The 24,511-nt window shown below is 38.5% G+C and overlaps 1 protein-coding gene across 4 annotated transcripts in view; it reads left to right on the top strand.

Moving 5' to 3' along the window:
• The window catches only part of LOC126482338 (thymidylate kinase), a 60,620-nt gene extending 58,310 nt beyond the window's left edge, over positions 1-2,310 (top strand). For all 4 annotated transcript variants that reach the window (XM_050106413.1, XM_050106412.1, XM_050106411.1 and 1 more), the window contains one exon: positions 1,904-2,310. In XM_050106413.1, the coding sequence (XP_049962370.1) occupies positions 1,904-2,011 (108 nt within the window). In that variant the 3' untranslated portion in view covers positions 2,012-2,310. The remainder of the gene's footprint in view (positions 1-1,903) is intronic.
• Positions 2,311-24,511: the final 22,201 nt, after the last annotated feature.

Raw genomic sequence — 24,511 nt, 5'->3', positions numbered from 1 at the left:
TGGGACTTAAACCTTATTCATTCAGTTTGTTCTGTAATACTGAGCATCCTAGGGGACTTTGACTTTTGTAAAGTGTGTTCATTGAAATTAGACTCAGTGACAATCTAACCGGTCTTCAGCTGCCAGAAGTGTTGCTGTTCTATATCAAGAAGTACTCCACATCTTGTATAAATAAATGTATTCGGTCATCACTACATGGATATTTTTTGTGCCGCCTTTGGCGGACCCATGACAAACCAATATATGAAAATTGTGTTCATCCTCGATATTAACCAGAAACACCATTAGGGACTGTATTTATTGGCATGTAAGTTTAAGAACTTTGTCAGTAGAGAACCCTTTACAGAAGCCAAATTGGGCTGCTGTTAAAATGTTATTCTCAGAGTGGTAGTTCAGTGTACTGTTGTGAGGTGCCTTCTCAAGAACTTTTCAGTATAAAGGAAGGACAAAGAAGTACCTGTAATAACATTACTTGCTTACATCCAATTTTACAATCACATGTTAGTACTGCACAGTTCAGTCTTTCGGGAAATACACTTTGATTCATTGACTGGTTACAAAGGTAACACAAGCAACTAATACCAGTGTTTTACTGTTTCAATTGAAATACCGTAATAACCAGATGACTTACTGATTTTCAGTGACTTTGTGATCTCTGTAACAGATGATTTGGAAAATCCAGCCATTGTTAGGAAAATTGACTAAATAAAGTCTAGAAAATTGTTTGGATTGGAGTGCATTGGCTGTTGTGTAGATTTTTCAACCAACTATCCTGAATCGAGCATAAATATATTTACCAGCATTTTTATTTGGTAAAATAGTTTTAAGTTCAGTGCTTTTTGCAGATGTTTGATGTAAAATATGGTACATCACCAACCTGATACAATTATCGAGCTAGGACTAGTAATTTGTAGACGGTACAATTACAAAAAAACAAAAAATGAGCACACTGCATAGTTATCTGAGCAGCAGATAAGCACTTCAAAATTGCTGTTACTTTGGCAGAGACAAGGAACTTGTGTTATTAACTCCCCATCCCTTCCAACTCTACACACGCCCATTTACTCTAAATATATGTCTATGTACATACTCCACAAGCCTCTGCATAGTGCATGGCAGAGGGTTCCTTGTACCACAGCTGGTCTTTCCCTTTCATTGCAAATGGAGTGAGTAAAAAACAACTCTTCATGAGCCTTAATCTGTCTTGTCTTGTCTTCAAAGCCCTTTCACAAAAAGTATGTTCGTGGTTTTTCACCAGAAGAATGTCGCCTTACCTCCAGAACTTCCTATTTCAGTTCACAAAGCATCTTTGTTATACCTGCGTGTTGATCAGACTTACAGGTAACAAATCTAGGAGCACACCTACGAATTGCTTCGATGTTTGCCTTTAATCTGACCTCGTAGGGATCCCATAACACTCAAGCAGTACTCAAGAATAGATCACACTAGTGTTCTACACATGGTCTTCTTTCTTAAAATTCTCCCAATAAACTGTAGTTGAGCATTCACCTTCTGTACTATAATACCTATGCCCTTGTTCCATTTCATATCCCCTTGCAATATTATGCCAAGATATTTAATCGACATGACTGTATCAAGCAACACACCATTGATACTGTATTCAAACATTACTGGATTCCTTTACCTAGTCATCTGAAATATCCTTCCATTTTTCTACTTTTAGAGTAAGCTGACATTCATCACACCAAATAGAAATTCTAAGTCATCCTGTATCCTTCTGTCAACCTCTTCTGTCCCTTTTTCAACCCTTTACTTATTGGATAAAAATATTAAACTGGGAAGCAGAGTGATATTGATTTGTATAGTTACTACAAAACCAATTTGACACACAATATTTTTTCTTTTGTTTGCTACTCTTTTCAAAAATTAATTTATTTTTCAGGTTTTGAATGCTGACCAAAAGAAAGACATTTTACATGAAGAAATACTTACAAATGCCCTAAGTATCATAGAAAATGTGAAAAATTCTGAAATTGGTTATCTGTGGTAGCTTTCAGTCCCAGAAAAGGGTGATTGTCACAGTTCTCCAGTTGCTGATAATGAGAATCTCACACAGTTAATATACGTGTAATGTAATTTGCTCATTTTTATATATTGTTATTGTTTGCCCTTTCTGCTGAAAGGCAAAGTGATTTTTAATATGTAAGTGTTGAATTAAAGAGAAAGAGTGTATGTGGCAGAGGAGACAGTACATCTAATAACAGGAATCATATTTTAATTCTCCTCTGTGAGAACTTTTTTAAATATTTTGTCACAGTTATGAAGCATGCATAAAAAAGGATAACAACAGTCACCTTTGTAAGTCTGTTGGTAAAAAACACCTGCTTCTAATTCTACGTACTTCATTGACAAATTTGCTCAAATTATTAACTAACATTTGCTCATCTTATGTGTGATGTCCCCCCATGAACCATGGACCTTGCCGTTCGTGGGGAGGCTTGTGTGCCTCAGCAATACAGAAAGCCATACCATAGGTGCAACCACAACGGAGGGTATCTGTTGAGAGGCCAGACAAATATGTGGTTCCTGAAGGGAGGCAGCAGCCTTTTCAGTAGTTGCAGGGGCAACATTCTGAATGATTGACTGATCTGACCTTGTAACATCAACCAAAACGGCCTTCCTGTGCTGTGCTGGTACTGCGAACGGCTGAAAGCAAGGGGAAACTACAGCTGTAATTTTTCCTCAAGGGCATGCAGCTTTACTGTATGGTTAAATGATGATGGTGTCCTTCTGGGTAAAATATTCCAGAGGTAAAATAGTCCCCCATTCGGATCTCCGGGTGGGGACTACTCAGGAGGACGTTGTTATCGGAAAAAGAAAATTGGTGCTATGTGGATCGGAGTGTGGAATGTCAGATCCCTTAATTGGGCAGGTAGGTTAGAAAATTTAAAAAGAGAAATGGATGGGTCACAGTTCGATATAGTGGGAATTAGTGAAGTTCGGTGGCAGGAGGAACAAGACTTCTGGTCAGGTGAATACAGGGTTATAAATACAAAATCAAATAGGGGTAATGCAGGAGTTAGTTTAATAATGAATAAAAAAAAATAGGAATGCGGATAAACTAGTATGAACAGCATAGTGAACACATTATGGTAGCCAAGATAGACCTGAAGCCCACGCCTACCACAGTAGAAAATGTTTCTATACCAACTAGCTCTGCAGATGAAGAGATTGGAGAAATGCATAATGTGATAAAAGAAGTTATTCAGATAGTTAAGGAAGAAGAACATTGAATAGTCATGGGGGATTGGAATTCAATAGTAGGAAAAGGAAGAGAAGGAAAAGTAGTAGGTGAATATGGACTGGGGTAATTAATGAAACAGGAAGGCGCCTGGTAGCACAGCATAACCTAATCATACCTAACACTAGGTTTAAGAATCATGAAAGAAGGTTGTATACGTGGAAGAGGCCTGGAGACACTGGAAGCTTTCAGACAGATTATGTAACGGTAAGACAGAGATGTAGGAACCAGGTTTTAAATTGTAAGACATTTTCAGGGGCAGATGTGGACTCCGACCGCAATCTATTGGTTCTGAACTGTAGATTAAAACTGAAGAAACTCCAAAAAGGTAGTAATTTAAGGAGATAGGGCCTGGATAAACTGAATGAACCAGAGGTTGTAGAGAGTTTCAGGGAGAGCATTAGAGAACAATGGACAAGAACAGGGGAAAGAAATACAGTAGGAGAAAAATGGGTAGCTTTGAGAGATGAAATAGTGAAGGCAGCAGAGGATCAAGTAGCTAAAATGGCGAAGGTTAGTAGAAATCTTTGGGTAACAGAGGAGGCATTGGATTTAATTGATGAAAGGAGAAATGCAGTAAATGTGAAGGGATACAAACGTCTCAAAAATGAGATAGACAGGAAGTGCAAAATGGCTAAGCAGGGGTGGGTAGAGGACAAATGTTAGGATGTAAATACGTGTCTCACTAGGGGTAAGACAGATAATACCTACAGGAAAATTAAAGAGACGTTTGGAGAAAAGAGAACCAGATCTGTGAATATCAAGAGCTCAGATAGAAAACCAGTCCTAAGAAAAGAAGGGAAAGCAGAAAGGTGGAAGGAGTATATAGAGGGCCCATACAAGGGCAGTGTACTTGAGGACAATATTATGGAAACTGAAGAGGATGTAGATGAAGATGGAATGGGAAATATGATACTGTGTGAAGAATTTGACAGAGCACTGAAAGACCTAAGTCGAAACCAGGCCCTGGGAGTAGATAATATTCCATTAGAATTACTGATAGCCTTGGGAGAGTGAGCCATGACAAAACTCTACATCTGGTGAGTAAGGAGTATGAGACAGGCGAAATACCCTCAGGCTTCAAGAAGAATATAACAACTCCCATCTCAAAGAAAGCAGGTGTTGACATGTGTGAAAATTACCGAACTATCAGTTTAATAAGTCATGGCTGCAAAATACTAACATGAATTCTTTACAGATGAATGGAACAACTTGTAGAAGCTGACCTCGGGGGAAGATCAGTTTTGATTCCGTAGAAATGTTGGAACATACGAGGAAATATTGTCCCTATGACTTATCTTAGAAGATAGATTAGGGAAAAGCAAGCCTATGTTTTTAGCATTTGTAGACTTAGAGAAAGTTTTTGACAATGCTGACTGTAATACTCTCTTTCAAATTCTGAAGGTGGCAGAGGTAAAATACAGGGAGCGAAAAGCTATTTACAATTTGTACAGAAACCAAATGGCAGTTGTAAGAGCTGAGGGCCACGAAAGGGAAGCAGTGGTTGAGAAGGGAGTGAGGCAGGGCTGTAGCCTATCCTCGGTGTTATTCATTCTGTATATTGAGCAAGCAGTAAAGGGGGAAAAAAATTGGAGTAGGAATTAAAATCCATTGAGAAGAAATAAGAACTTTGAGGTTTGCTGAGGACATGGTAATTCTGTCAGAGACAGAGCAGTTGAACGGAATGGACAGTGTCTTGAAAGGAGGAGATAAGATGAACATCAATAAGAGTAAAATGAGGATAATGGAATGTAGTCGAATTAAATCAGGCGATGTGGAGGGTATTAGGTTAGGAAATGAGACACTTAAAGTAGTAGATGAGTTTTGGTATTTGGGTAGCAAAGTAATTGATGTTGGTTGAAGTAGAGAGGATGTAAAACATAGACTGGCTACGGCATGAAAAGCATTTCTGAAGAAGAGAAATTTGTGAACATCAAGTATAAATTTAAGTGTCAGGAGGTCTTTTCTCAAAGTATTTGTATGGAATGTAGCCATGTATGGATGTGAAACGTGGAAAACAAATAGTTTAGCCAAAGAGAGTATAGAAGCTTTTGAAATGTGTTGTTACAGAAGAATGCTGAAGATTAGATGAGTAGATCACGTAACTGATGAGGAGGTATTGAATATAATTGGGGGCAAGAATAATTTGTGGCAAACTCAACTAGAAGGTCTCGTTTGATAGGAGAGATTCTGAGGCATCAAGGGATCACCAGTTTAGTACTGCAGGAAAGCACGGAGAGAAAATCATAGAGGCGGACCAAGAGGTGACTACACTAAACAGATTCAGCAGGACGTAGGCTGCAGTTGGAGATGAAGCAGCTTGCACAGTATAGAGTAGCAAGGAGAGCTGCACCAAACCAGATCTGGAATGAAGACTACCACCACAACAACGTGTGAAGTGGTGAATATTGTACACTCTTTGACATAAAACTTGACCGGCGGCCGGCCGCTGCAGAGGCTAAGTCCGCGCCGATCGTGACATGGAACAAATAAACTGGCCAACTCGCTAATACTCTAAGTCCGGCAATCTGCACAATCTGGCAACACTGTAGACTGCGGCACTTCCTGGAGCAAGTCTTGTCCCATATAAGAGAAACCATGCAGTGTATACGCCCGTGGTATAGCGGTACCGTGCGTTGTTTCTGTCTACAAAGCCTGTGGATCGAAACTAGTTGGCACAAAAAAATTTTATAGCCTCTTCTAACTGAATGCTGAAGACATGAATGTAATGGTAATGCAGATTCAATCTATTTCACTTTCTATCACACCGATAACAAACTTTTATCCAGTAACCATTTTGCGGCAGATTTCTTGCAGAGTGTCCTCCTCTGGACGTCGCACGTGGCAAAGCTCCGGGATCCATTTGCTGGCTACTGGCAGCGGCCGTGGCGACAGCAGCGGCGCAGCACTCCCCCGTTCTTTATCGAAAGCGCCTGCTACCGCTCATCGCTTTTGATAATTTAAAACGCTTTATTATTATTAAATGTTACTCGATAGAAGATTTCTACGATTTCCATTCACGCTCGAAAGCAACATAGACCGATGCCGTGATTAGTAGATGGGTACTGTATTACATTCAAAAATGTTCAAATGTGTGTGAAATCTTATGGGACTTTGCTGCTAAGTTCATCAGTCCCTAAGCTTACACACTACATAATGTAAATCATCCTAAGGACAAACACACAAACACACACACACACACACACACACCCATGCCCGAGGGAGGACTCGAACTTCCGCCGGGACCAGCCGCACAGTCCAAGACTGTATTACATTAATAGGCAAGAGCTGCGTATGGTCCGAAATTAATTTGACAGACTTGACGAAATTAAACCACCTCACTACATTCGATGAATATATAAATGTTTCATACCTGTTTCTTTTCCTTTCAAAGGCCATTATTTGTGCAACTTTTGGCCAATATTCGGATGTTTTCGTCAAGCCAGAGTGAGCGTCTGTGGTGTAAAGTGTATTACAGTTTTTGTTTCATTCCTTATGGTAAGTCTATGCGATAAACTGTGTGAATACCTTGCAATGCATGCTCTGTAGCAGTGCAGGAACACTGCACATTTGGAGTTCCATGTATGGATTCAGGAAGTATTTAACGTTGATCGGAAGTGATAGTTGAGGTCATCAGATTTAAACCAGAAAAAGTTATCGATTTTGAGGTTTCATAGAATGGAAAGGAACTGCTAACGCTGGTTTCAGCAAACATCTACAGTTAAATGCTATTGCAAAATTTAGAAGAGAGGAACTATATTTATCTACATGTTCACTTCATAAACAACCTCTTGAAATGTTAGACCTATATGACGAACAAAGCTCAAATTCGAATCGTTGACATTAGGTCTGAATCTTTTCGGAAACTATTTTACAATGAAGCACCTTGGCACTTGCAAAACAGACATTCATGATATTAACATAATTTACTAAGTCGAAATTGCAAGAATATTTATGTGTAAAGGCATTCTTCAGATTTAGCAGTTTGCAACTCCATTAGTTAAAACGTTGTGTTCACCGGCCTTCTCCGAGATTGGAACTGCCATTTCATATAGCACCAGCATCGCAACGCATAAGGGAATCGCTGAGCTAACACACTGGCGGCAACAGGCGGACTATAGTCATTGCGATATTGCCTGAGCCTCAAAACGCAACATTAAACACACAAACAGGTGTTACTTATGTGAAGATTGCCGTTCCTGGAGTCCATAAATTAAATATACTTTCTAAGTGTCTCATCTTACAGTGGATTATATCGTATGAGTCTTCGATGTGAAAAACGAATTCCAAGTAAATTTAGCGACGTAATGCCGGGCTACGCCCGGAAGTAAATGCACTCTCACAGTGTTGACAAATACTTGCAACGACACTGCCAATTCTCAGCTCTCTTACGAGACAGCTCTTTAGCGAAATGCTTGTCGTGATTGTCCGGTACGGTTCTTCAGAGGGGAGACGTGCGCACACATTTGGTTTTTATGCAGCGTTCTCCCCTGATAGTTTCTGACGTCACCTTGTGGGCTATGTATACATTTGAGGCATTCAATTATCATTAATCCAGAATTAATTAAGTTTCAGCTTCCGGCGTGGAAGAAGGCTGCTGACGCCGACATTATATCATTACAACGCAGGGATAGCAAAACGGATGATTCAGTGTTTCTCATTCAGCATAAAGCATGTGAGATAATTTTCCGTAAAGTTCAAAATCATCTCAAAATACAAACAAAGTAAAAATAAATCGAAAGCTTATTTTAATTGAATATAATGTAAGATATCAAACACTTTGCACCTCGATGTCAAATGTGTCCACGTGCAATCTTTTGCAGCATACATATAGAATGTCATGATTACCACGAGTCTTAATAAATATGTTAGTAGGGATGGAAGCAAGAAGAGACGCAGTCAACAAATATTCTATTCCGCATGGCATTCATTTCATTTGAGATTTAAGAAGTAGTAAAGTGGGATATTACTGTCATTAACACAAAAGATATGCCGCACATATGGACAAACAGGAAGTCTGTGTCTTCACACGTTTCCTCCTTGAAATGTGTATGCTCTATTATATACTAAGTAACCTGATCATTGTTTCCGTGATGTTATCCTCTTGTGTGGCCCCTAAACGATGAACAGATTCCAAATGCATGTCTCTGCATGAAAGTAGTTGTCCGAACCCTTCCTGAGTTGTTTTTTGTGTATTTGCTTGTAATTCATTAAGCAGACCCCCTCGAGGGTTAGTTTCCAAACTAAACCGTTTTTTATCCACTGGCATAATTTATTCAGACAGCATCAGCACAAGACATCAAACAAAGCCTTCGTTTAATATCTTGCCTAATGACTGTCGTTTCTTTCTTAATAGTGATGCTTGACAAAGCATTTTAACGAAGTTTATATTTGTTTGTGACAGATAACTGAAAAAAGATATTATTTTATTTTGTCAGTCTTCGGTTCGCCACTGTGTTGTAAATGGTTCTCCTTATAAAACACGTAGTAGCGTCACAAGGGCAACTGTCGCAATGCAGTCGCAGTGGAATCGAGAGAGCAGGGTGCGTGTGGTTGCAATGATTGAGCATGGCAGCTACTCGGCATTGGAAACCTGGAGAAAGTGTGGAGTACCGGCAAGAACAGCTAGACGCTGGTGGAAAAGAAACAAGGAAAGGGGCTATATAGGGCGGAAAAGAGTAAGTGGACGGCTCCATGTGTCTACCGCAGCAGATGATCAACGTGTTTTGGTGAATATACGTGCTGATCCATTCCTCAGAAGCCCTGCCCTGAAAGAGCTATCTCAGTTTCCCGGCAGCGGAAAGACTGTTACGAGGAGACTGAAAGACGTCGGATTATATTGTCGGAGAGCTGTTATAAAGCATCAATTAACCGATTATCATAGGGCTGACAACATGGCTTTTTCAGCAGAATATATCGACTTTGAATGGAGTAGAGTAATCTTTTCGGATGATAAAATATTTTCTTCCTCTAGCAACGCCCCTGTTCAAGTGAGACACGAAATTTTCTCCATATAGTTATTAGTTTATGCTGTTAGTGACTTTACATTTGTAGTAGGCACAAAATAATAAATTTAAACAGTTCCCTATATCATGATTTTTGTAGTTCATTCCTCATCTGATAAATAAATGTGACCCTTGAATTTGTGAATATTTGCATTAACACGCAAATGTTTTTAGCCTTTGGTATACCGCCCACGAGGACAATGCTTCCAGCCATTATATTTTCTCTTCTTAGGCTTCTCTCCACAGTTTATTCTTATGTGACTCTGCGATTCATTTCTATCTCCTTCTACCTTGTTTTGGTCATTTTCCGCTACATTCAGTATCCTGTTACCTGTAGGCGGACCATACTTTATTTTTTCAGATTCCATCTTTCACTTCCAAAGAAAAGAGTACTCCACATCATCCATTTTGCAGTGTGTTTCTATATTTCTATCACTTGTACGTTTAATTCAAAGAATATTATTCGTAAACATAAATTGTTTGCTATTGCTGTTCTCCGCTTTACTTTTGTTAAGCATCTATATCTCTCTCATTCTGGTCCTGAAGTGCTGTCCTTTTAATACCATCAGTTTTTATTGCTGTGTTCATATGTTTATTACTTTTTCTCATTGCCATTACCATTTGTTGTTGTTTTCACATTCCAGTGTTATTCTTTTCTCGATTTTCGGATAATACCTGCAAAATGTAGTTTATTCTGTCTAAATCTGGAACTATTAGAAAATTGTTAACAAATGTGATGCAGCGTATCTTTTCAAAATTGAATTTAACTGTTAATATTTCGTGTTCCGTTGCTTGTATTGCTTCTGTAATGTATATATACACACGGTGTTAAGGAAAGTGGTATTCCATACTTTGCGAGTCGGTAGTATGGACTAAAAGAAGACAACCTGCATATTGTTAGGAGCTACACGCACTTCTTCAGTACAAGAGAAGTGTTTTAAGTAGAACAACAGATGTGTTTATCTTGTTTAGTGGATATGTTTGTCTTGTTTCTGTCCATCCTATCAGCTCTCGAAATGTGGCTTACTTGTTTTTAATATACCCTGTATTTGAAGCAGATATGTAGACAAAGGACGTCCATACTCATTTCCAGACTTTATATTCCTATTTTATTCCATTTGTATTTGTCATTGGGCTCTAATGTATTCAAAACTTGGAACCAATCAACTCAGTCCAGACCAGTTTTTTATAGTAGTAAAATTATACCTTCCATTTCGAACCATTCCAATATCAATGAAGGAATTATTTCTTTATCAGTTCATTTCTTCTCTTTTAACTAGCAGCACATACAAACCTGTAATTGATTTAGTTATTCTTATTTTGTTCCCTAATAGGCCTGCCCCAATAAACCTATCTATATTTCCTTTTAATACAATTGTACGATATTCGTATGTTTCTAGGAGGCATGTACTATTCACTGTTGAATGCCTCGGCTGATTTTTCTTTTAAAGTTAAGCATAAGATAAAATATACTTTACAGTACTTTACTAACATTACAATCATGAACTATAACATATCCCCCAAGATATACACTCTATTTCTCCAGGTCACTTCTCGAAACTTAGAATATAATTACGTAATGTCCATATGTAAAATTAAAATGTGTTCAACGTTTCGTAAGTGTATTTCCTCACCTTCTGGCATGGGTGAATGATAACGCATCTGTCAAGCAGGAGAGGCGAGGTCTATATCACCTAATCCCAGGTCGTTCGCACTCGTTTGTGCCATCCACTTTGACATGGGAAGTGCCTGATGACGGGGCTAGGAATCGGAGAGTCGACGTACTGGTGACGTAGTTTGTGGTTCCTGGTGTCTCAACCTAAAGCCGTTCACCCTAGTGTGTTTTCTGCCAGGAAATATCGTCCTCGGAAAGTGGACAGGATGGTTTTCTCTTCCTTTGAAATTTTGAGATAGCCGCATCAGCACGTTTCCAAGATAGTGCACAGTTGTTCCCGAAATTTGTTTCTCATAAATCTTTTTCTTTATTCCTCCTTTACATTCAATTTTGATACCAGGTGACAACTGCCTGCATTGCCTTGATTAAAAATCCTATGACGAAGAAACAAATTGCTTTCATGTTTAATATTCCGTAGACGCATGCAAATATGTGAATTGGGTTACGATTTACAAATTTTATGGTCTTAGTCATAACAGCAACGGTGCATACACGAATTGTTCTTGAGCAATGAGCATTACATAAAGATACGTACTCGTAGTGGTATTTAGTTCTCACTAATATGAAGGGAGGACTTATTTCACTAACATTCATGAAATCAGCTATTTATCTCAACTGTAGGCGTTTACTCCGAGCGCGGGCCGCGTTGACACAAGGTGTGAACAGGCGACGTCAGCGGCCACGGTCTCCTTCAGTAAATGCAAAATACATTGAGCAAACGAGCCCGTGTAAAGTCCGTAGAGAATATCTCGCTATAAAACAGATTTCTTTCTTCTATATATCTTTGTCAGTGGAAAGATAGAAAAAAGAATTGTATAGCGAAGGCTAGCAATCGTTTTGAATAAGCGAAGCAGATTAGCTTTACAACCATGCAACAGAGTCCAACAGTTCAACAGACTGCTGCACTGTATTGAACAACTTACACCCCACCTCATCATTACTAAAGCATAGGAGGACGGCATATTCTGAAAGAAGTCCTACCTGTGTCTTATAATTGACGCCTTAAACTATATTCTGATCCCCGACCCAGCACCCTCCCCTTGTCAATGTAGGTTTCTGTCAACAGCTATCAGCAAAGGATTTTGCAATGTGGAATCCTCCGAATAATTTATAAACCTGTAGCTTAGACTACACAGCCAATGCAGTTGTCGAATTTTTTCACAGTATGGAAATTCATAGTATTAGTCAGAAGTATTTAATTTCTAAGTTAATGGATGATCATTTCTTTACAGGACCATAGCCCGATTCGTAATAGCAGAGCCGTCCAGAGCTGGTTCCAAGGTTCAGCAGAGAATAAAACTTCTTCCTTTCATGCCAAAATCACCAGACCTCAACCCCACTGAAAATATGTGGTTCAAAAATGACTCTGAGCACTATGGGGCTTAACATCTGAGGTCATCAATCCCCTAGAACTTGGAACTACTTAAACCTAACTAACCTAAGGACATCACAAACATCCATGCTCGAGGCAGGATTCGAACCTGCGACCGTAGCGGTCGCGCTGTTCCAGACTGAAGCGCCTAGAACCGCTCGGCCACAACGGCCGGCGGAAATATGTGGGTGAAGGTTACGAGGTCGTTACCACCTGGGTCAAGGAATTCAGAAACTCTGTGGGAAAATATAGAGAATACATGGTGGGAGATAAATGATCATCACAATCTCTCGATGAATTTAGCGTTATCATTTCCCCGACGCCTTCGAGCAATCATAGACAACGAGGGAGGATGGGTAGGGTACTGGAAGAAAAATAAAAGCCAAACCAGTTGTGAGGTCCTAAAGTGTTCCGGAAACCTATTAATGCTACATGGTCCATGTGTATTCTCATTAAATGTGTCACTACGTGATTCTTACACATAACAATTACTAATTAAATTCCAAATGTACGCACAACGTATAAGTGTTTAATTTTGTAGAATTAACCCCAAATTTGGTACACTGTAAATCACCTGACTGTGTTTAAAGAAAATACGTAAGTAACAGGAATCGTAACTGGGCCTGCATAATAACTACTCCTCCGTTCTGTAAGCTATTTCCCACGCGGACCAGTACTAGAAAAAGTCTTAACTTCTTCACTCAAACCTCTCATTTATTGACGTGCTTCGATGTTAACTCCGCGTGCCTGGAAAGTTCAAGCGGTCGCGATTCCGAAATTCACGTTTCCCTCATATTCGTGCGCGGCACGTTATTTCAACTGAAAAAATGCCGTCCACAAGTTACCTAGACTGATTTCCTAATTATATGTCGGTACCATTAAACAATATACCATCCAAAGCCTCCCCTTCAAAAGATACATAAATACACACACAGAACTTTTCACAGTACTTACAGTTCGTGGATAGTATGGCAACACTATTATGCTGTTTCCCCCCCTTTTTTTTTTTTTTTTTTTTTTTTTTTTTCAATTCAGGAAAGCGATCTCAGTGATTCCCACGTATCTTTCAAATCCATTTGTTCTAAAAATCAGCTTCACACGTAATTTTCTACTGACTCATTCCGCCAAAGGTGACTTCTTATTCTTTCATATTAAATTAGGAACCTTGCCTTTATCCATGAATTTCAGAAACTCGTCAAATTACAAATTAAAACACACGAAAGCTATAAATGACTTCTTTGAAAACTAATTATTTCAGATGAAAATTAAGAGCAAATACTTTCTGCCATGAATTTCTGTTAGCAGCTTGATTAGTTAAAGCCACGATATAATATTTTCCATCACTTCCAGATCAGATTCTGAAACAAACTAACCAGAATCATCAATTTAAATTGACCATTACTAAAAAGAATTATGGTAAATCAACACATTCCTACTTATAAACTAATGGTTCATAGCACTCAGTCATCCACTCTTCATCATTTTCTTCATGTGCCAGGTCTTTAGACTATAATAGCTCGTCACATGTATCTTAATTGTGTCGTACCTGCTTTAAAACTGAATTCTAACACTTTACTATTCACCGAATTACTCAATCGAAATATCAAATTCCGTTAACTTTCAAGTTACTCTTCGCGGTCGCGACATAGTAGTCTCACATTTGCCTATCTTTTACCTGTCTACAAACAATTTGGCTCCCTCAAAAATATTATATTAAATTAATTATACTCTGAAAGAGAATGTTACCACGTAAGGTGGAACATTAGAGCCTTAAATAACTTTCCTTTCCCTTTGCGGAGAGCATTTTGCTCCGCCACTTTCTCACTCCATCCGGCTGCTTCAGTCGTCCCCAGGCAAGTGCCTTTCAGCCTTTGCCCTACCACGCTACTGCTCTCCCCCTGCCTAAGGCGAGGGTGGTGTGCACCCTGGCCAATCAAGGCTCCAGAATATAAAGCGTTTGAAACTCCCGGCTGTCTTCTTCCCAGCACACAATGAAATCTGCCCGCGCTTTTCTACTCAATTAGTTTAACGTAAGAATACAGACAAACCTAGTCCCCTTCTCTCCAATATCAGAGACAGACGTGCGTCTCGCGGGCCCCGAGGAATCGCTTCATGACGTCATCAGTAAGGCTGAAAGCGTGACAGCGCTGCCTGGTGACTAGACCTGTAAACAACTCTGTTGACGTAAGTGACGTCACACGTTGGCCACAGCGTTTATACAGACTTGCCATCAGCTATTGTTTTGGAACGTCAAATCAATCCAGATTGTTTGAATGAAGCTTCCATTAACAGAATTAAATGTAGAAAGAAGGTTTGAATGCGAATAATCTGGATTATGGTGACGTAATAATCCACAGCCTAGTCAAAGTTACACATTAGAGTCTTACGTGATTGATTGAAGCCAACTGACAACAAATTATTGGTCGAAAGGCAGAGTGATTTATAGCATAACACATATTACGGATTGAGGACAATGTGTATAAATGTTTTTAACGCATTAACTGCAGCTTACCAATGTAGGCTAACTACCACTGAGACGTTTGCAGCACGAATTTGTCTTTGAACCCATACCAGCAGTAGCAAATGCGGAAAAACAAATCCAATATGGTAAAGGATACGTAGTGGAACGCCCATTGCATTTTTCCAGTTTGTGTACGATATCTGTAAGTAATATGCATCAAAACACGTCGGATGATTGTTCATTTTCTAATATATGTTTTTTGGGGATGACCCAGTAGTTTTATTTTTTTATTATGAGAAATGCATTAAATGTGGGAAAGTGCATTTAAATACGCCGCAAACGAATATTAGGCAAAGCCACACGTCTGTCTGTTATCACAACCGTTATTTCTGATTCGCTGTGTTCCACAACTGTCGACGAAATTATCGCTTTTCAACCTAATGTAGACCTCAGACTATGCTACAAATAGTTATTACTCCAGCCAAGGTTTCTAGGGATAGGGGGGGAAGGGGGCGAAATCCAGTATAGTGCTCTAGCCGAGATATGTGCTCTTGCCCAGTGTGCGTTACCGATATGCTTAAATTTTGATCGCTGTTTTTCTGTAAACAAACAGCTATTTGCCAATCACATCTCCCTGTATGTAGTTTCTCAAAAATCCAGTTTATGTGATCTTAAGATAAAAAGAGCTCAATGAGGGAATATTAATAGATCTAAGCAGTAAGCCTACTGACATCTCCAAATTGTAAGACTGCTATAGATGCAAGTCACTGATTGTCAGAGTGTATCAGTGGGACAAAACATTTGAAGTAAATCACAAAGCTTAGGTTAGTTCAACTATTACTTCTTAATGTAGTAGGCAGTCATAATTTTCTTCCATATTTTGATGTACATACATACTACACAAGCAACCAAATGGTACCTGGTGGAGGGGTACCTTGTACCACTACAAATCATTTTCTTTCCTGTTCCACTCGCAAACAGAGATAGGGAAGAAAGGCTATCTACCACCCGAGCCCAGATTTCTCATGCCTTCTAAATTTTCTCAACAGCGTTGTACAAAAAGAACATTATTTTCCCTCCAGGGATTCTCACATGTATTTGCCAAGCATCTTCATTATACTCGCACATATTTTGAAACTACTGGTAAGCTATATAGCATCCACACTCTGAGTTGCTTCAATGTGTTGCTTAAATCTGACCTGGATCTCAAACACTGGAGCAGTACTCATGAATGTGTCACATAATTGTTCTATATGGGTGGTGTAAGTGATCTTCCCCTCATTTCCAGTCACAAACTATATTCATCTTCCCAGAGGAAGGAAGTAACAACCCTGAAAGCTAGAAAGGTTGTGTTTTTTTTTTTTTTTTTTAATTCAAGTGCTGTTTTTCTCTCATACTTTGTACAAGTCATTTCATAATTTTACAATGAGTATTGTCAGCTGTACATATAATGGTAACATTAAAATCCTGTTAATTTGAACCTTAGTGTTAACATTAACTAGCAATTGCATTCGTGAGCCGAAACATTATGTTTAATTATAATTATAGAAGGAGAAGCTAATAAAATTTTTTTTTACTTTGTATTTTTTTATTACCTTAGGATTTTCAGTTTTCTGCCTGATGTCTAGCAGCAACCTGTTAAAGACTTTCGACCAGAATGTGATATTCCATTCTGAATCGTAGGCAGGGATGTATAGTCTACATTACTTCCAGTATTTTGCAAGTTCATTTCACTGAACAGAGTAAAATTACCCCTATTATGAACAACAAATACTATTAGGGAGTAAATATGTTGACATGTAAGTGAAAGACTCCAAAGGGCCCTGAAAAGACTTGCTGCGCTATCAATTTTACACAATAATTTTACTCACATGGATAAAAAGTTTTGTTAACTTGCCACATCAGATTTGAATAAAATCGCAAGCTTCTCATAGCAGCCTCCATCACCATTACCATTTATGGTACTGGTGTGGTGTACTGTAGCAGCACATTAAAAGTGAAACTTCCTGGCAGATTAAAACTGTGTGCCCGACCGAGACTCGAACTCGGGACCTTTGCCTTTTGCGAGCAAGTTCTCTACCATCTGAGCTACCGAAGAACGACTCACGCTCGGTACTCACAGCTTTACTTCTGCCAGTATCTCGTCTCCTACCTTCCAAACTTTACAGAAGCTCTCCTGCGAACCTTGCAGAACTAGCACTCCTGAAAGAAAGGATATAGCGGAGACATGGCTTAGCCACAGCCTGGGGGATGTTTCTCATTCTGGAAACATTAAAAGTGTTTCAATTGAATTGATTCTGCATTATTTCTCTTGCTCATGTCCTTGACATTAATGCTACCAAGTTGTGTTCTTGTACAGTAATTAGTTTCCATGTTATAACATGTTAAATATAGAAAGTTTAACTGTAACCAAGCAGTAGTTTTCTTTGATGACAATATCAGTTCCAGCGCACAACTGAATTTCAAAATCTGTCTTGTGGGGTGAAAATCCATTACTGCTGCTATCTTGTGCTGACAATGAGATGACTTTCTTAGAAATACTGAATTATTTCATTTGTAATACAGTTTCATAGTTTTTGTAGTTGCTCATGACCTTTACACTTGCATGCAATGGATGTAGCATCAGCATACAGAACTATCCTTGAATTTGGGGAGCAGTATTTTGTCATTTACATAAATCGACAAAAGAAAGTATCCCAGTACAAAGTCCAGGGTACCCTGTATTACCTATCAGTAATGTTAGATCAGTGTGTGCCACTCGCCATTCTTAAGAGTGAAAACTGATTTGTGTGAGATAAGGTTTTATTAAACTGTGAACAATTATCAGCTTTATTACCCAGCTGTTTTCCCAGAGTATTTACTATCTCTCTCTACAAGCAATTGATAGAGATTAGCTTTCCCATCTATAGCTTATCGCAGAAAGTTCAGTAACACCTTCAACATGTAAGGAATTGAGCACCAACTATTGGCACTTTTGCAACATCACCATAAGGTTTGATATCCCTACTGAAAGACGAGCAGAAATTTTTTATTAATTGGTGCATAATAAGGTTCTTTTTTGGTATACCAGTGCTCAGTAATAACTGAAACATCTGGTTTATTAAAACATGCTATTATGTCCAAATCATTGTGCTTACTTCCTAGGCTTGTAAAGTTTTGGAAGATGATCTTTGTTCGCAGGTTGCATTGTCACCACATGTTTTTTCTTTTTTTTGTTTGTAACCATAAATATCCTCATTAAGTAAATCAGATGTACTTGTCAAACTGGGAAGAGGACACAAAAAGGTCGCACATGTACAAAATAATAATAAAAGGCAAGATCCAAAACGAGTTTCTTACAGCAAAATGTAAAACTTAATTGTTTTTGGATATATTACTTACCTATATCCTTCATTCAAAAACTTAAGAAGGCTGTTAGTTTAGTGTCTTCAAGGCATTATGCTGTTTCACTGAGCATCGCAACAATCAAGCCTGAGATAGTAGTGTACTATGATACTACCTATGAAGAAATTGATGCACTGGATGTGAAGTGCACTGTTTAGTCTACCCAGCAGGTGTTCCAGAAGATGGCCCTGCACTATTCTATAGCATCATGAATATTTGTGTGGTATATACATTAGTGATATATTCATCACTGACAGAAAATTTAATAATCACATTTTTCCTTCAAGTTTCTGAAATGGCAGTTGATGAGATCATATCTGAAGAGACAGCTATCAACCCACACTTTCAGCATGAAGTAGGACTACAATTACCAGAATTCTGAAATGTGGATCTAGTAAACCTTGAGTTGCCCTAGGAAAATAAGTAAGATGTGACATGTGTCCCAGATCAAAGATGAGAAAATGAAAGGTTGCTGTATTAGTTATAGCACACAAATATGCAGTGACTAAGAAGTGTGAAATGACTGTGTTCAAAGCTATGTAGACTTGTTTAATTCCTGGTTTAAGTCATTCACATTATTTCATTGCTGTGTTTCCTGCTGCCATCCATTAATACCAGAATGTCAACAACTACTTTGTTACTTCAAAATCTTCAACATGTTCACTGTGGCTGACACAAAGGTCAATAAGAGCTACTAGCCACGAGCTTTTAAGTGTCAGCTGCAGTGAATGTGCAAAACAAGAAAATTTTTGCTATTTAATTTAAAGTCCTATTCAGCTTCCTTTTTCAGGCGTCTTTATTTTTAAATATTAAAACTGATGAGAGTTTCATTACAAGACGCCTATTTTTGAAATCTGGATGACATCATCCCAGCACTGCAACAAAATATGCACGATACACAACAGGTTCAATGCAATCTCTCCTCTCCACAAATTTGCACCTCATATGTGTTATATGTCATATATATGTTATACATCATATAATACTACAGTTAATTTTCCATATATCTGAGCAAAACGAGTTATTGTGTGTCCATTTTTATCTCATCTAGGCATTGCATCTTTCCCTTAACTTCAGTGTGCTTTACAATAAAATTTGTATGAAAAGTTTTCTGTGTAAATTACCTATTCTACAGCTAATGCTTGTGTAACGCAATGTGCCATTCAGGTGGGTTTATTGGTGTGTCAATATAATTGTCAGGTTTGGTTTGAAAGGGGTTCTTGAAATATATTCCCACATAAATTTTTATCTATTCTCGGTTGCAAAATATATTACACACTGTCAGTGCCATTTCAATGCGAAGATTTTAAATCATGCTGGGGAATATACCAATAACACAGTTGCAGCATACCTCAGAAATTTAATTTTAGTTGCTTCAACCAATGACAATTACGGACCAAGTCTTGCACTGCCCTGTTTTGTGTATTAACCCGTTGGCTGGCATGAAGGTGCTGGTGGTCACAGCAGATTGCTCTGCTGGTAACCAGGTATCAGCAATTTTACACTTTAATCTTAGTGAGGAAAAATATTTACTTATATTTGATATCCCTTACCATTTCAAGACAATTTTTCGGTTTGCGGTATTTTTATTTAAATGACTACAAAGTTATTCATGAATTCAGTTTTAGATACATATTTAACATAATATATTTAGCTGTGTAAAGGACAATTCCTGAAACAGTAATTAGCATTCTAGCTGTATCTTTTTAGCCAAGGCTGTACAGATGCATATACTTCACACATTGACTACCATGCTGCTGACAGCAGAGCAGCACACTTAATGCTGTATTCCAGACCTAATCATGTCAGGGCCAAGAAATGCAGAAGATAATCTCTCAGGGAGTACTATAATCTAATAATGTAAACTTATAACTAAAAAGGCCATTTCCAATTATGTCTACCAAGCAAATTATGCTTTGAGTCAGTGATTTCTTTTGCCATAACTGACTAGTGAACACGCATGCCATAGGATGGTGAATATTTATACTTTGCCTGTGAGAAGCAGCTATGCACATAGTCCAATTTATGTTGAAATTATCACCTGGGTATTTTAATTAAATTTGGTCTACTATAAGCAACATGATAAAGGAATCAAAAGAAACACACACACACACACACTGAATTAATTTCTTTATTAACAACACTCGGTTTTCCACATCACCATAGAGGTACCAAGCTTGACGCGCTACTCGTTTTTTTACATGGCGAGTTTCCCCAGTAGGCCTATAAACCATGAACAGACAAAAAGCTACTTCTCGCTGTCTTCTCTTCTTTGGATTTTCACTTCAGAAACTGAAACATCCATTACAAAAACAGATTACATCACTCACAAATCTGGATTCAGTCATTGCAATTCGTACCTATTTTACTGTAAAAAATACTGACTGTGATGAATGATGTAATTTTGAACATTCAAAAGTTTTCAAATGTGCCGGTTACTGACGTTAGAATACAGTTACTACACACTTTTTGATCAGGAAAAAGTTACGATGATTGCAACTTAAATGCCGAAGCCATTTGTTATGAGAATACGCCATTACCACAAATAATAGATGCATTGAAAGAAACTTTACTGGGTAACATAATGCATCAGAATACTATAGGCAGAAAGAATGAAATTTCTGTAGATTTACCATACACTTTAGTTTTCTTGAGCATTATAAGATTACTAACGGAAGTTACTTACCGTCCATTATCTGGAATGTAAACTATCCCTTCTCCTCTGCAAACATCTGCTTTTGCAGCAAGTATTATTAATTTTTTTCCGTGATTGAAAAGCTTTAACGCACACAAATCACAATACCCGCCATTATACACACACACCCACAATGCATTAGCATGACATGTTCAAAGAATATCCGCGTTTCGAAAACTACCAGCGATATTGGCTAGCGTGAGAGAGACGTCATGTCATGATGTGACGTCATGATTCCTCGGGGCCCGCGAGACGCTTCTTCAGAGACAGACCCTTACCTCAGAAACCTCTCATGTCACTGCATATCGATACATCATTGCCTTCCCATGATTCTAATAATTTCGTTTCAATATTCACTCCCATTCTATCCACAATGCATACTATTTACCTTGCTCTTAACCCAATCGTGGAATATTAAGGGTAAGATAAGTGAGAAAAGTGGGTTTTCATACATTATACCAAAATAATAAACTCATCCAGTTGCTCTGATCAATTTCCTAAACACAGCAGGTTGGTTCAATAAAAATCAACAGCTCAGATCGAGCGTCTGATAACAAATACCTGATACCCGATATTCTAGCAATTATACGTGGATAGTAATTCCCATGCGAATAGGCTGATATTTTTGAAGTACAGCGCCTTTGGGCTATCAAGAAGTAAATTCGGAGGAATATGGCCAAATTTGACGGTGCCCACGCTCGATATGATGAGCCTGCTGCTCTTACTGTTATTTTGTTTCTTTCGTTCTGAGGTGTACCACGAAATAAAATTCTCATCCGCTAAACGATTTTCGCTTCTATTCCAAAAGCTTCTTGAGTAATCCCGCAGTGAACATTACCTAGAGATGATACTTGTAGTTTTTGAAGTAAAGGCATATGTTTAAGGATAACGAAGTGTAGTCGAAGTTAAACCAGATGATACTGAAGGAATTAGATTATGACATGCGACAGCGAGAGTGGCAGCCATGGTTTGCTATGTGGGAAACAAGAAACCTGAGGCCTTCAGTAGTAAAATGTATGTAAAATTCAATAACAAGAAATCCTTTTTGATGAGGTAAGGATGCTAATATCATATATATCTGACGCTCAGGAAACCTTATCTGAAAGTATATGACAGGCTTCCTGCTATTATGTTATGACGCTTGCTTTCAGTAGACATATAGATAACCCATGGTAGAGCTTTCTCGTCATCCGAATCACATAAATGGGAATAACTGTCAGAGGGTTATTACTAAATTATTAAGTTGTAGGCACATGGCCACACCACATATCTAAAATTTGGAGAGCAGACACTCTCGCGATAGATTGGATGTCTGGATCCTATCATGAAATATTCACGCTACGAAAACACGTTCTTCTTGCTGTCAGCGTGGTACAGACTGCAACGTTGTAGGCATCGTTTGGCAACCCTGTTGGCATAACAATGATTTGGAGCTGTGGGACTGATTTATCCTGCTAAATTTGCCTGACATTTTCTTATCTGTATGAAATACTGTGAATATTCCCTCTGATGATATCTTATTGAGTTAGTAATATTTTGTGAGTGCAAGGTCATTTCATGCAGAATCTGTCCCTTGTCTCATCCTTCACATCGTGAGTTTGTCTCATCCTTCACATCGTGAGTTATCAGTCATCTACTGCAGCCGCGATTATGACAATGAGTGAGTTTATGCAGGAATTCCTTGGCATCATAGTTGTAAAGTAGTGACTTTATAAAACGATAGTTGCCTCCGAAAGCAGTTCCAGGTTTGCTGCAAAAAATGTGTCTTATCAATTCCTTTCCGTAAGTATTAAATCAGGTGCTACCTGTCACATGTAAGTGTCCCGTAGCAAACTGGCAGGAGTTGCCATGATCGTAGACCTCACCAATCTTAAGTCACATCAAAATTACTGAACAGATTCGAAGCATCTATGAGAGTCACGAATTTTACTTTGTTCATCAACTCGGTCAGAAATAAGAGGGCAAAAATTACAGGGACAATGACCAAGTTTGTTAGTATGCATTATCTGTGGTAGATCTGGAGGTGAAAACGTACTAAAATGCACACCTGCACTTTTGCGAACCTGTGTTTTATTTTTGCATCAATATTGTTGTGAGGCCACCACCTGGTATCAACGCTTTACATTAGCAACAATTATATCTAATCATTTTGATAGTACACCTGATAATATAGATGAGTAGGACACAAGACAGAACGTAGATAACGTCCGTTTGACGTCAACAGTGTGTAACATTTTACTTTTTTGAACAGAACAATCATTTGAGGTTTAGTTAAAATAAGCTTACGCTGCAAGAGAATTCGCTTGTATTTTTCAATCTGTGGTCTGTTGTCGGTTTGAAGGCCTTCAATTACATCGGCAACTTAGTGCAGCTCCACCGAGGGCTGTCTGGAGTGGGGTGGAGATAGCAACGTGAAAGTGTCGAGCTGTCGAAAACAATCTTCATATTATAAGTGCGATTGAGACTTCGTGTATTCTTGACGACGTTTAGCACCTTTGCGGTCAGTCACCCAATTTCAGAATTTATGTTGAGTAATCCTGCTAAATTGTCATAATATTGTCTTTTTATATTGATGAGTCATCTGGTTAGTCGTCATGTTCAAGTGCCATCTACAACGCAAATTTAATATTACGATCCTAGGAACTAACCTGCAATATGTTTTGTATTTCATAATCAGAACTATCTACATTAACTGTCATCAGAACAATGCCAGGGAGCAGAAAGCAGCAGTACCTTGGTAATTACTTGGGGACCTGCTTGAGTCGTGTTCTAAGAAAAGGGTAGTTGCTGGTTCACATATTACACCAGCGAGAAGTAGCGAATTTTCCTTTTTCTCTGCAAACATCCAGAACTAAATTCAGTAACAAAATGCAAAGAAGATATTTGCACTGTGCCAGTTCAACGATTAGCCTATTTTTATAGATTTTTATTTTCACAGCTATTCTCGTTCTCCATTGCAATAAACTTCATTCATTACTTGCTTGTTCTTGTTACGATTATTATTGTCATTCCCTCACACTTAAGAGTTTTCACATCCCTATTTGCTATCGATGCATATGAAAGTGGCTATGAAAGAAGGGAATAATGAATGTTACGTCATGCAGAATACACTCATTTACTTCGGCACCTCGTGATCAACGCTTCAGGAGAAGTGAAATACATGAAGATGTCAGGAGGACATACGCTGGCACAACTCTGCAACTACTCCTGTTGATTTAACAGTGTTACCAGATAAACTGGTGCTGCGGAATCAAAAATGTAGTACAGACTATGCCACGGTAGAAGAGAGCTGCTAATTTCGGACCATGACCGTGAATTACTCTTGGGTCAGCTGCTGGTTAGAGTGTTGCATCTGTAAATGGAAGGCTTTGTTTGATGTCTTGTGCTGATGCTGTCTGAATAAATTATGCCAGTGGATAAAAAACGGTTTAGTTTGGAAACTAACCCTCGAGGGGGTCTACTTAATGAATTCCAAGCAAATACACAAAAAACAACTCAGGAAGGGTTCGGACAACTACTTTCATGCAGAGACATGCATTTGGAATCTGTTCATCGTTTAGGGGCCACACAAGAGGATAACATCACGGAAACAATGATCAGGTTACTTAGTATATAATAGAGCATACATATTTCAAGGAGGAAACGTGTGAAGACACA

The sequence above is a fragment of the Schistocerca serialis genome, chromosome 5, assembly GCF_023864345.2.
Source record: "Schistocerca serialis cubense isolate TAMUIC-IGC-003099 chromosome 5, iqSchSeri2.2, whole genome shotgun sequence".
Classification (NCBI taxonomy): Eukaryota; Metazoa; Arthropoda; class Insecta; order Orthoptera; family Acrididae; genus Schistocerca; species Schistocerca serialis.
The sequence above is the reverse complement of the archived record's forward strand: the minus strand, read 5'-3'. Positions and strand labels throughout refer to the sequence as shown.